A 13,889-nucleotide genomic window follows, 5' to 3' on the forward strand; every position below is an offset into this window, starting at 1 on the left:
TATTTTTGCTGATTGAATTAGTTTTATCACAGACCAACATGGCAGCAGTTTAATTAAGGCAATGAGTGTGAGGCGTTCAAAACGAACATTAGAGAGAAGGTAATTGCTGTGCCATTAAACACATGAGAAATTCGCGATTCATCTTTCTGTTTCTGTATACGCGAGGCAGACAAGTCTTTTCCAAACGTTGAAGTAAGCTCGCGAAACAAAATGTGCCGCTCGACTAGCCGAGTGGCACTTTTTCTTGTTTGGAAAACACTTGGGAAAAAACTTTTATGTGGCTCGCATTGATCAACGAAAGGACTGATCACGAATCTTTCATGATGGCCTACAATTTTCTGCTTGAAAATTTTGCTATGATTATAATATTTGTTAATGAATACCTAGTTATGTAGTTAGGCGAAATAAAATATTAGTATTGTATCACTAGCTCCAAGCGACGGCCAACAAAATTACCTTAGTTTTGTCGAGTTACGTGCCACTCGCGTATTTTTAGGCGCAAGTTACGTGAGACTGCCTGTAGAGTATACAACCGTGTTACAACTGTGCGTGCCGTATGGATGGATGGATGTTGTGAGCGCCCCCTTTGGAACGGGGCGGTGGGTTGCGCCACCAAGCCCTTGCTATTATACTGCCTAATGTCCTACCTAGGTCCCAGACGCCATCTGGCGTCTGGGAACGCATGCGCTCCAGAGCGGCCGCGGCGGGTCGGCCGGTTTGGAGTGGTTCGAATGCTAACGTGGATCGGGCAATTCTTTGCTTATCAGGTTCGATGAAGTACAAGCAAGGCATTAAACTGGAACGCGTCCGTTGCTGTTCAGAGAACTGTCTCGTTTTCGTCGCTGCCCATGCGGTTGGCGTCGGCACAGATCTTGTAGGAAGCCGAAACAGCCGCAATTCCATCTGACCAGCACCCAGTGCCCATTTGGCTGTTTTCAGATGGCGCCGTATGTGGCCCCATGACTTTGGACGTGGTGGTGCCATCTCTTTGTCGCCCCTAAACATAGCCGCATGCTGCCGTGGCCACCGAAAAATCAGGCCGTGCCACTCTTATGGAGAGCGCCTCGTCAGCGTAGTTCCCTCTTTCGCCGCATTGGCGTTGGACGTCGAGGCAAGTATACGTACAGGTATCTGTTGAGGTATCTGTACAGGAAAGACATTGAATCACAGTGGAGGAACAGGATTAGGAAGCTTACCAGCAAGTATGCGGCCTGTAGGGTGGGCAACACAGCAACAAAGAACGTCAAGCGGAAAGTCAGAGAGGCTAAAATAATCTCATGGGTGGCGGCAACGGAAAAGAAACCTGCCATGAGTAAGTACCTAAGCGTAAAAAACGAAATCAGGACAGAAACAATTTATGATAACTCAAAGGGAAGCTCATTACTGTTCGAAGCGAGATCGGGATGCCTTAGAACACGCACCTATAAAGGGATATATAAGAATGAAGAAGAAGCATGTGCTTGCTGCGGTAAAGCTAGGGAAACTATAGAGCATGTTTTAGAATTAGAAGACGTCTACCCAGCGGTCGATTTAGGCACCACTGGCCAGAGTATGGTCACAGCAGATCGAAATAAATAAATTTGCCAGAACTAGAACGCTCCTGGACAAAAAAGAAGACAAAAGAATGGCCTCAATAATTGTGAGAATGGTCTATGCACTAATGCGTAAGCATTCTTTGGCTCGGCTGCTACTCCGCTTTTGCTTACTTATTTAGCTAGCTTATGAATGTCTACACATCGCTGCCAATCACCTACTATTACACTGTTATAAAGATTACACGTATAAACTTTACCAATTATGGAAATATTTTGCAGATATATTGTGTCAACTAAGCCAGAACGCCGTCACAATCGTTTTTCTTGACCCACCACAGCTATTTTCTTATTTTCATTTTTCAGTTTCCTTTTTCGTTATAACGTTGAAGCGGTGACGGTGACCCGACCAGTTTCGAGTGTTCAAATTTTATTCTAAAGCTACGAATGATGTATAAATTGTTATACTATTACAACAATTATATGCGTTACCTTTTGTATTTTCCTTTTTTTACGACATTGACGGGGCGAAGGCGACGTAACCAGTTTTTTTTTTTCTAACGGTACCAATCATCTACTATTGCACCATCATAACGATTACATGTGTTAAGTTCTGTATTTCCCTTTCTTTCTGTTAAAACCTTGACGCGGCGACGGTGACGTAACCACCGTTTCTCCTCCGGTGCGGTGCGCTTCAGTTCTACAACAGCGAGAAAACAAGCATGCAGTGCGCTAAAAGAATCTACGTACAGGTTCGCGCCTTTTAAAATTGTGTAAATAGAACAGCAGTTCAATGGATGCTTTACTACGCACACGAAGTGGAAGAAGCAAGACCGGATTGATGGTAGGTCTACAGCAATAACTAGCGCATGCGCGCGCGCACAAGGTACCTTCTTATAGCACCGCGTCTGTTAAAATTTTCGTTCTCCTAAATATAGGTGAAAATAAAATCAGAATGAATATACAGAAAATCTAATGATGGCATGCAAGGGGGCTAAGAAATGCACACTGCAGCTTATAATTCGTCCTGGCAGCGCCAGCGTTCCATCGTTTCAGTCAACTAATGAATAAACAAAAAATGCAATAACATTGCATATGTACTGTATACTATGTACACGACCTAGGTGGGGTGCAAGTCCGGTGCACTGTAGTTCTACAACAGTCACACAACCTTGGTCGAATTTAGACTGATATAGTCAATACCACGGATAAAACCAATGTGCTGTGATATGTCAGAGATATGCACAGGTGTGCAATAAATGTGCGACTGATGAGATTACGTATCTACATTGCATACCTTATCGGCAAACGCAGAAATAAATAATTCATATACGCAGGCGACGACAAAAGTGGTATAATCCCCGCAGTCTACGCAGCGGGAGCCGGAGGAACGGCAAACTGCATCGCAGCGCCATCTACAGGCAGCATCTGGGATCATGTCTGCCGATAATAAAGGGCGCCCATTGGCTGTCTCGATCCCAGATGCCGCCTGTAGATGGCGTCGCGAAACAGTGTGCCGCTGCTCCGGCTCCGGCTCCGCTGCGTGGAGTATACTACTTTTGTCGGCGCCTGTGCATTCTTGCATTGTTCTAAAGAGGACGCACGAGCATTGACCGCACTATATGTCGGCGGTCTTGCGGAGGCGAGGAGCACTGTTTAAGCTAACAGTGCAACAGAATACACTTGAACTGGAAATGAACGTGCACGCCCACGCATAACGCCCACGCAGACGCCGAGGCCACCGGGTCTGTCGCCACTGCAATGATGCACTATAAGGACGCTCGAGGCGCATTCAGGCTGTCGGCAGGTGTCGTACGGTCCCGATGCACGGCTTGAACACGAAGGGTTAAGAGGACATAGAGGAAGGATAAAATAAAAAAGGAGGCCCCCAATCGTTTCGGCTACTTTGCGAAAGGTTGCGCGGAAGTGACGTAATTTTTAAGCTTAGCTGTTTATGGGGTAGGTAGCAGCCGTTGTTGACGGCTCCAGCTGATCATCGCCTGCGATGTGGAAGCGCGAAACAGACGGCACACCTTAAAACATATCAACGCCAAACGGACGACACTCATTTAGACTTGTACGTACTGTATGTGCAACTGAAACATTAGAAAGTGAACGCCGGCGGGATGAGCGCTGACAGTGGCGTTGCAGGTGTCAGACCTCGATGGGGGCAACGAGATGAGACACACGACGTAAATCAGAACAAGTGGAATATTACATAACGTTAGCATGACGTTCAGTGCGCGTACCAGAGCATGCACAACGAAAGAAAGCTTGAAAGAGAGCACGGTTATAGCGTGCTTGCTGCACAACGCTCCTGGAAGCAGCGGAAGGCAGAAAGCGGCCCCTGCACCTAGGGACGTAGCCGAGAGAAGGGGTGAGGGACACTATTGCGCACGTGCCTCGAACACTGCCCCCTCCTCCTCTTTCATAATTTCTGTGTGCGAGAGATACCTTGCGCCAAACGACGACTGAGCACTTCCCGCGGTGAAGTACGTGCCTTCGCCCCTACCCCTCCCCTCCCCTGCACCCCCCCCCCCCTCGTCCCAAGTAAATCCTGGCTGCACCACTGCTTCCACCACCATAGAGACGATTGAGCGTATCGCTGAGGATGTGTCCACTTGCTTCATCGTTTTTGCAGACAAAAGCACTCCGCGTTTTTTGAAGCCCTCCGCACGCGAGACTCGCATGCGCCTTCAGTAGGGCAGCACGACATCAGCTGCGGTGTGAAAGCATTCGGATCCCTGGTTCGTATAGGTGTTAGCTCAATAAAGGAAAAAAATAACAATAAAAGCGAACGCTAACTGCCAGTACTCTGAAGCTAGCTATTTTCCGACGAGACTGGGTGGAGGGACAACCGGAATGGCACACCTGACACTAAAGAAAGAAATGGCTTGTTTATCAATATTACGGAGCGAAGGGGGCCCGTTGTCATCGTGAGGCCCTGTGTGTTCTAACTGTAGCACTGTGTATCGATTGTTTTCTTGTGACGCCATGGGCGCAACTGCTCGCCATGCTAGTATCTGAACATGGCGGTCAATCCTAGCAGCGACGCTCCGACCACGTGGTCAATGGGATCAGCCGGCCGTGTGCGCTGGAGGATAAGAGAGGTAAAGAATCGAGTCTTAGGTCTCGCTGTATTACATCAGCCCATTCTCGAGTTTCTTTTCACGCTGCTTCTCTCTGTTCCGGGGCCTCAACGTGGCGACCATGTTGACGTCCATGCACACCATATATAAAGCCAGACAGGTCACGTACCTTGTTACCGAGCATGCCTGTGTTTCCGATGACGGCCTGGAAGATGCTGTTGCCGACCACGGGGTCCAAGGCGCTCAGTGGGTCATCGAGCAGGTATACGTCGCTGTTGCTGTACACTGCGCGGGCGAGTGAGATACGCTGCTTCTGGCCGCCACTCAGGTTGCCGCCCTGGGGGTGGTTGCCGAGGGGGAGCCAACAGACACGTATTGAAGAAAAACGAATACGTGTGCGAGCTGTTATATTACGGTGATTTTATAGAACAAAGACGCCTATATCACAGCTGCAGGTTTTACTAGGAAAGAACAGCAGATGCAGTACTTTGTCACGAAACCAATGTAAACAACGGTGAACAATTAACCACGCGGTGGCTATCTGAAACAATTATAGCGGATATTAAAAGATTATAAACAACTCCGTACGATTATCGCGCCTGATTTTGACACGATAAAGACATTCAAATTTGTTATCCGACATTGCGAAGGACGCTTGGCCTACGCACGCGTCCTCCATTCTACTGATTGAGAAAACATTCGATTATTTGCTAACCTGTTTGATCTCTGTCTCTATGCAGAACCTTAGTGTCATAAAACAATAAAGAGAAACAAACATGCATCCAACGAGCATGCTTGTGGACGAAGGCGCCCGCAAATTGAAATCTTCACTTAAAACGCTGCTCTTGTTTTCTTGTATTCATCGTCATTTGCTAGCCCGCGGTGTACAAAACGTTGGAACCATACTGCTGCCCGATAGGACTATAAATAGTATAGTGGGTCTCAGTATAAACTGAAGTAGATAGGTGGTATTCAAGCAATAAGTGCAGCAGGAATGCGAGCCAGAGTATATTCATCCATGGCTGGTGATTAGACGGCATGTTCAAGAATTTCGTCGTCGTATACGACGATGAAACCTTAAAACCTTATAAGGTTTTAAGATTTCTATACACCGCGCCAAGCCGGATACATGAGGGGCCTTGAAGTTTCTCCATCTAACTCATCTTGTCTTTATTGAGCGAAATTGTGTTAACTACTAGTTCAGCTAAAGTGCTTAGTTATTTGAAATGATTCTGTGAACGAGCCCTTCATTCGGGAACTTTTGAATGCCAAGAGACCATTCAGAATCAACAGCATTAAGCGGTACGTAGCTTAACTGTGTTTAGTGTCCTGGCTTATAAAGGCAATATAGGATATATTCACACAGCCCCTAAAGAAGTCTGCAGAAACGATAACCACACCATGCTGAGCAAAAACAAAAAAAAAAAGCCCATTAATGACAACATTACCAGTTGCCGCTGCTGCTGTGTGCGCATCTTTGCATTAAACATCCCAAAAAAGTGTAAGGCAGCATCACAAAATGTCCCCTTCATGAAAAGTCACCTCTGTCAGCATCTCCAGCCTAGAACATCGGCGAATGACGCCGCGTATGCGTTAATCATATGCACATCTCCACTGTCTAAACACTATCGGCGATGGTCAGGCACACCGCTCCGTTGCCGCGTCGTTTGTTTCGCGATGCGATCCCCAGAACCACATATAGGCAAATGACTTCATAAGGCATTTTAGGCGTCGTTAGTAACACGTTGCTGGTGCAATTAAAAGCGCGAGAAGTGGCCATCGCGCCGGGAAAACGTCGCGTAATGCCGCGTTGGCTGTGGCAACCTGCTTAATCTGCTACGGCAATCTGAAGCTCGGGGCTTGTCATGGTTCGCGTGGGCTGCGCAAGAGGCGTCCTTTAAGGAGAATAATTTTAAGTTCAATCGGTAGTTTAAAGCACGAGCTTAGAGTTCCATCTTTTGTGTGCATAATATTATAGGTCCCTTTAACCTTGCAATAACAAGCTAATAGACGACTGTGTCACGTCCTCCTTTCAGGAGCATTTCACGTGGTGAACAGTAAGCTGGAGTCCCCCGCTACAGCACCTAATGTACTTATAAATACCATCTATACTGTTCTATCACGAGTAATACGGAAGCTTAAAGAAACTTCATTGCTCCCGTGTGGCTCACCTTCTCGCCGATCTCCGTCAAATCTCCAGCAGGGAGTCGATTTAGGTCGTCGATGAGTTTACAGCAGGCGATCACTTCGTCATAGAAGTCGTCGTCCATTGCTTTCCCGTACAGTATGTTGTCGCGAACTGTCATGTTGTGCACATGTGCGAGCTGCGGCACGTATGCGATGCGACCCTGCAGGTAGAAATGTAGAAGAAAAAATTTAACGGCAAGTGAAAAGTTTACCCTGCTGTAATACTGTCTTGCTACATTGATCCTTTAGTGAATATATGTAGTATACTCATTTTTGTTTCTAATTTGGAAACTGCAAAAGTGCTACTTCGACACTTTCGTTTAAGAGCTCCGAGTAGTTATTCATTTTTAGGTTAGCAAATCTGGCCAAGCTCAGAATATTGCACTGTTTACCGCGGGAACCCCCAAAACATACTTATTGTCGTTTTATCAGCACAATCTGGCAACCCGCGCCTAATATTGTGATATGTGTTTTCCCCACCCACGTCACTATTCGAACTCTGCAGCAGCACGCTATCCCAAACGATTACACTCGCGTGCCTAAAGTCCAGCTTGACTTTATATTTCTGTCCCGTAATCGTGGATTGCACTTATGTGAAACCTTACAAAATGTTGCAAAAGTTCGCTATTCCAAGAAGAAAAAAACTCCTTGATTCCCCGAATTACTAAAACTCGAAATTTCACTGAAATGCATGAAATGTTATATATACCGGTTCAGCGATTACGCAGGTTGAGAAGTTTGTCGCTTCCCAAGAATTTCAGTAACTGAAGCACAGCTTACCCCAGTTTGTTGCTTCATCTTCTTAATAATGTGTAATGTTAAAAGACAAGAGAGGGTTGGTAGACAGGTTATGGGGTATCTGGTAACAGCCTACGACAACCTCTAATTTATTCGCGTGACATAAACTGCAAAAACTCGACAGACTTTCTAGAGTACATAGAAGTCGACAGAATGTTTGTACAAAAAAGCAATTTTACCCCAAGTTTCTGCGTACCGTCAAATATGTGCCTCCAATGTGTCATTTTGACAGGAACACAAGACGTGTCTGCCTGCGACGGGAACGTCGCTCGTAAGATTCTAGAATGTCCCTAGAGGTGACCGTGGTTCAAGAAAAAAAGTCGTAGATGTTGCGGGAATTGCACCCATGGTTGTCATGTATCTGCATAAACTTCGTCCTTGTAGCTTCAAACAGCTTTGTGACTTGGTCAAGGAATCCTTTTCGGTGAGACATTGTACTATAAATGCAACATATCGGAGTGATTATGCATGTTCATAAGACTTATTTATTCATTTCTGCGTTTCAAAAATTTCATTTATTCGAAATATCGCCGTAAATAAAGCCACACGACATCTGGGCCACAAGCACGATAATCAGGCAAAACCTTGCAGAAAGCTTGAAAATTGTGCTTGGTGGTATATTTGAAACTGTTGGAACAGCGCTAAACGGCGGGACAAGAAATACATGCTGCCAAATGTTGTCTTTCTTGTCCCGTCGTTCAGCGCTGTCCCATCAGTTTCAGATTTATTTATTAGCCATCATACCCATTCTAGCTAAACGGTCGCAAGTTCCCTTTAGTAATTCTTGCACGAATATCTACGCTTGCGGCCAAGAATAATGCTCTCACCAGCGCTCAGAAGTTTATGAAGACGAGACTAATTTGCCCGTGAAGAGAGTTTTCTACAAAATCAGTACAGGGGAATCTGCCCCTTGTGGCTACGCGAGTTAGAGTATGGCGTTTCAACCAGCATGCGAACGACGGACACCGCTTCGATTTGCATAAACTTCGTCGGTTGGGTATCAAGCAACGATTTCGCTTCATACAATATTCAAATTGACAATTGAAAAAAAAAATGGCTGTATATGCAATAACTTACAATAATTATTCATCTGTGCGACGACTCACTGCCTTTATGCATTCGAAAAAAAAAAAAAAAAACGATTGCAAGAAAATTTACAAAACTAGCTCATAGTGAATAACGCGACAGAAACGTCTCAAGTCATAAGCACCAACATTAGGTAGATCTGTGTTTACTCATAGCTCCCACGGCAGCTGCCCAATCGGAGTTCCAGGGTTCCCGCTAGGGATTTTAGCAATAAATTCAACGATTTATTTTAAAAGTGCCGTTGTTCATAGCTGTTCCTACTTGTGCACATAAATGGCGGCCGGAGAATCGCGGTGACCTACTGCACGAGTAGTATTTTTTGTGACGTGCCTCACTTTGGGTGTTATGCACATGCAGTGTGTTTTCAGACACTCCCAGTGATCGAACTCTATCCGTAAGAAGGCTCGGACTCTTCTGCGTTTCCGGCACTGCTGTTTTAATGCCGCGATTCATCTGTGCGTTACCTTCGTCTAGTGTTACCGACGTCTGTCGCGCCACAGTATATTATGTTCAGCCAGTACTTCTCTAGAATAATTTTGGGCTCTGCTGAGCCACTTTTCTGTATCAATTGGCTTATCTGTCCTCAAATGTCAACCGTTCCGACCCACCGGTTTTGGTGTAGGTCGCCTTCAGGTAGTGCATTAGAAATAAATGCATTGGCGAAAATACAGGCATCTAAAATGCGTCGGACACATCTTGAAACTCTTTGGGTTTGTTTTATAATTTCGAATAATATAAGTACAGGGTTTGAGTAAAATTAGTTGGAATGAAGACGGATCGTAGTTTGCTCTCGGTGCCAGCATGTCGTAATTAACAGGGTGGCATCTTTTGTTTCTTGTCACAATGTTTTACGTCAGCATAGTTTTAAATCACTGGGTACGTATTTTTTCCAGTACACTAACGCTGAATTAGTTCTTGTTGTGATGTCTCACTTTTCTGTAGAATGTTTTCGCATGGTATCCACATCGTGCAAACTTGACAAAATTTGTCAAGGCCGAAAACTCGTGATCTACTGTGTAGGCTTTGTAAGATGTGCGAAAACTGATGAAAATAAAATTTCGGCAGACAGAATGAATAATTTTAGCTTGTCCGCCACCTTCCTACTGATTGCGGTTAACCGTGTTACCGCAGAGGCGCACAGCAACAACGCGCTGATAGGGACATCTTATGACGGAGAGTTTAACCAGGGAGCACACAAAACTGATACTGTACAATAAAAAATAATGAAACTGACACTGCACTGACCTACCACATTCTAATCAACTGCTGGTGCAAAGCGTTTACGGCGACATCATTCTTAACCTGCGGTCTTTTTATGACTTTCGTTTGACAAGAACGCTCACGCGACCGCAAAATAATTCAGACACATCGTAGTTGGATGCTGCCTCACAAGGTGTCGCTGCCGGTTTTGCTGTTTCTGTCCACGGCTCCGGTCACCCGGTAATCCGAAATCGTTAAGAAGTTTAAGGACAATGAAAGTAAAGTTCTCTAGTGATTCGCGCTTCATCGGGATACTCGTCTTTTGCTCCGTTCATTGCGCTATGCAGTGCATGATGCTCTGACCGAGACGAGTTTTTTACGAGGCGTAGCTCACCGTGCAGACGACCCGCCCCACCGTGCAGGGCATCTCTCCTAGGATCCCCGACAGGAGCGAAGACTTGCCGCTCCCCACGAAGCCGACCACGCCCACCAGGGAACCCGGCCGGATGTCGAGGTTGACGGCCCTCAGGTGCTCCTGTTTGTTTTCCTCCTTCGGACTGCTCCACGAGAAGCCGCATTTCCTCAGGTTCACATGCCCTGAAAACAGCAGCGGCTGCGACCTAACCATATTCTGTACAACTTCTTTTAGACCGCATTCGATGCCTCGCAGTGCGTTTATTGTTAAAATGACAGTGAACAGAAACATTCACTAAAGCTCTGCTGACGACGCCTGTGCTATAAAAAAAATTCTTCGCAGGTGTATACAAAGCCGAGTAACTCGTACCCGGAGCAACTCAAGGTGCTCTGCGCTCTGTGATTGGGTTATGTCGATGGTTTGGTTTTGCGCAAAATCTGGAATGTACTTCCGGAACGCTCCAGTATTTCCGTTGAGTTTTTTTTTTTGTTATACCGGATTCTTTGGAAACGCTTCATTATACCCGAGCTTAGTACTTCCACATCAGTCTCCGCTGTTGCGAAACCTGCTCGTTTACGCTGCATTATATCGCTCAGCGCGGGACGCGTCTGCACTTATCGGAAATTTCTCGAATGTTATCGACGGTTCTTGCTGCTATCTGTTATCACCGAAACTTGCGTAATCTCATTGCATGTGCGACGCGAATTGTGCAGAACATTCTGGAAGACACGCGGGTACCAGCGATTACTCTGGAGCCTTCGATGGCTCATGTATAAAAGCTGATGCGCCTGACCCGCTGATCAGATTTCCGATGATCGCCGACTGTGTTCACCGCTATCGTTGTGCTTTAAGTGTAGCCTGTTTTTGTGGGCGCAGGTTCACCCAATAAAGGTTAGTTTTGTTTCTCACAGTATTGCTACTCTGTTCTTTACCGTCACTACCACGTGACAATATAATGCTTTCGCACTAAAGAAGCCTCACTGCTGCTACTCAACGCGGAATCCACAGTTCTTGAGCAGCAAAGCATCTGCGAGGCTTTCTCGCCTGCACACGTGCTAACGACGCGTTGAAGGAAACGATGCTGATGTGGCGAGCAAGCGACATTATTGAACCAACATGGCGGCGTTCGTCGTGGCGCCGCCATGTTGGTTCAATAATGTCGCTTGCTCGCGGGGCGCGCTCCGCTCGGGTGAACAGGCGAGCAGACGAGCACGCGCGAGCGTCACCGGTCGCTCCGTAAACCCACTGGCCGCTCCAGCATTCTGCGGAGGCGCAGTAGCGTCTCCGCTCTTCCGCTCGTGGTAGCGGCCCTCAGACCGATTCTGCTAAGAATCTCTAGCGTTAGCAGATTGTTGCCGTGTTGCTTACGCTCGCTCCGCTGGCATTTCACGCGCAGTGGTGCCTGAATGAGCTGCGTTCATTTCGCTTATTTAATGAGCGCGTCTCCCACGGAGACGCCAGTGGCGTGCTGTCAACTATGCTCTGAAACAACAAAGAAAGCAAAGAAAGCCTCTCCGCTCAATCCGTGTTGTAGCGGAGCTTGGGCAGTGTTCTTGTTTCTACGTTCCACTGCCTGTATGAGCGTTGGGCATATGCTCTAGCGTTGCGTTGAGCGGCTGTGTGTAAATTGTGAGCATACACTGGTATGAGCGGAGCGCACCGTAAACGTTCTACTAGAACAGTCTAATGATATTCATGAATCAAGCCAACAGCACGTATTCTGATGAACGAGGTCAGTTGTGTTGGCAGGACGAGAGAAGAGTGATCCCACGGGCACCACGCATTGTGTTCAATGGAATTGAAACAATTGATTAATTGGCCGTCAGGCCAAATTATCAATTGCTGTACCCAAATTAAGACACCAAGTTCGTATACGGGCTGCATAAAAGCGACAAAGACGCATTCAACGCCTGGAAATTACTTAGCAAGGTTACCTGCCCCAAGCTTTCGCTAAAGAAACTGTTATGTCTGCGCGGCATTCCATGGTTCTCCTGGAGCATAATCAATTGGAATAGTTCTCAATTTCATAAGTTTTAGCTCTGTAGCCTCCAATAAGTTTTATCTCTTACATACGAACAAAAACGGTGTTGACGAATTCAAAATATTGTTTTTACTTAAACATTAATTGGAAAGGGGAAAAATGTTCTATTCATATTTGAAGACGTTAACCTTCATGTAGCCATCAGGCATATACACATATGTACGAGTTTACTATCCCTGAGCTTCACCACGGATTTTAAGGACGCCTAATGGAGGTCTCTGGATTAATTTTGATCCCCACTTGCAGGCGAAGATGGATGTTCTGCATCCACCCGCCATGAGCCTGAGCGGCATTTGCTAACACTCCCAGGGCTAGATCGAGTGCACATAGATGTCCAAGACAGCGGATAGATTGATAGCCATCGTCGTAGCACAACTGTTAGTGCAACGCACGCGTATGTGGAGATTGTGATTTCGTCTCGAACCGGCCACAAGTTGTTTCTTCATCCCTTTTCATCTTTATATTGCTACAATTTAATATTTTTCAAGCGCTAATTTACCCTATGCTTTCCTCGGCTTCATTGCCTGGTGGATGGATATGGTCGAGATTAACAAAGAAATTGAGCCCCTGTTTCTATTTTGCTCGTTCACATGGGCATAAGATATTTTTGGATACATGTGATACGTGTCGCGTGAGATGTGGGTAGTGGTATACTGCTGCTGTCGCTATCGTTGAGGATGGCAGCTCACCTGCCTTTCTGTAAATGTCATAGGTAGCCTTCTCCTTGTGTTCTTCTTGATCCATCTCAGTGCAGAACTCTGATATGCGTCCGAGACCCAAAGCTACCTGCACGAGAAAAAAAAAGAGAATGTTTTACGTCAGCACTGTTGTAATACCAAGCGAAAAAATTTGAAGGACGCTTAAGCTTCGCCTTTAAGAGTGGAATGCGACAGCATTAGAAGATCCCCGACTGCCTTTAATGCTTCCCGGAAACTGCAGCTTATGTAACCGTAATGTTTACCGGAAAAAGCTGTCAGCGAACGCTATGCACGGAGGCCAGCTTTCTGGTAGAAAGGCGTCCTCTTGCGCGGGACGCAGACGCGCAGTGGCGAGCGCCATCTGGAGGTGTTGCAAAGAACCGGGCGCACCGCCCTATGAGTAGTAGGAACGCTAGAAAAGGGGTTTCTGTTTGAGAATCCCCGATGATAAATATCTTCCAGAAGCAATCAGTAATTGACCGCTTGTCGTCCTTAAGGGAGGTGCTGACCATGGCATCTCCACTTTTTTCAGTTGGAGGAGGAGTTCCTGACCAAATATAGAGAAATCGGCCCCAGTGTCGACTAATGCTGTCACCGGCTGCCCATCTATGAAAACAGAATTATGTTTTCTCGTATATTCAAGCTACAATCCGACACTATCATGTCTGTAGGTTGTGTGTAAATTGTACTTTCACATTTTTATAACGCATTTTGCTTTGAGAAATTGAATTATTTGAGTAGTGTCTCTGCGCTACACGGAAGGCCTGAGTGGTTGGGTATGCAGGGTTCGGAATGATTTGTTTACAAGAAGACGGTTGACGATAGACGCGGCACGCCGACGTC

The 13,889-nt window shown here is 46.2% G+C and overlaps 1 protein-coding gene across 1 annotated transcript in view; it reads right to left on the reverse strand.

Moving 5' to 3' along the window:
- The window catches only part of LOC126528457 (multidrug resistance protein mrp-7-like), a 138,503-nt gene that overhangs the window by 71,098 nt on the left and 53,516 nt on the right, over window positions 1–13,889 (reverse strand). The window contains exons 8-11 of the mRNA XM_050176339.3: window positions 13,038–13,134; window positions 10,287–10,489; window positions 6,793–6,969; window positions 4,791–4,958 (exon numbers count right to left, since the gene is read on the reverse strand). Of these exons, the coding sequence (XP_050032296.3) occupies window positions 4,791–4,958; window positions 6,793–6,969; window positions 10,287–10,489; window positions 13,038–13,134 (645 nt within the window). The remainder of the gene's footprint in view (window positions 1–4,790; window positions 4,959–6,792; window positions 6,970–10,286; window positions 10,490–13,037; window positions 13,135–13,889) is intronic.

Source organism: Dermacentor andersoni, chromosome 9 (assembly GCF_023375885.2).
Source record: "Dermacentor andersoni chromosome 9, qqDerAnde1_hic_scaffold, whole genome shotgun sequence".
In the NCBI taxonomy this organism is placed as follows: domain Eukaryota; kingdom Metazoa; phylum Arthropoda; class Arachnida; order Ixodida; family Ixodidae; genus Dermacentor; species Dermacentor andersoni.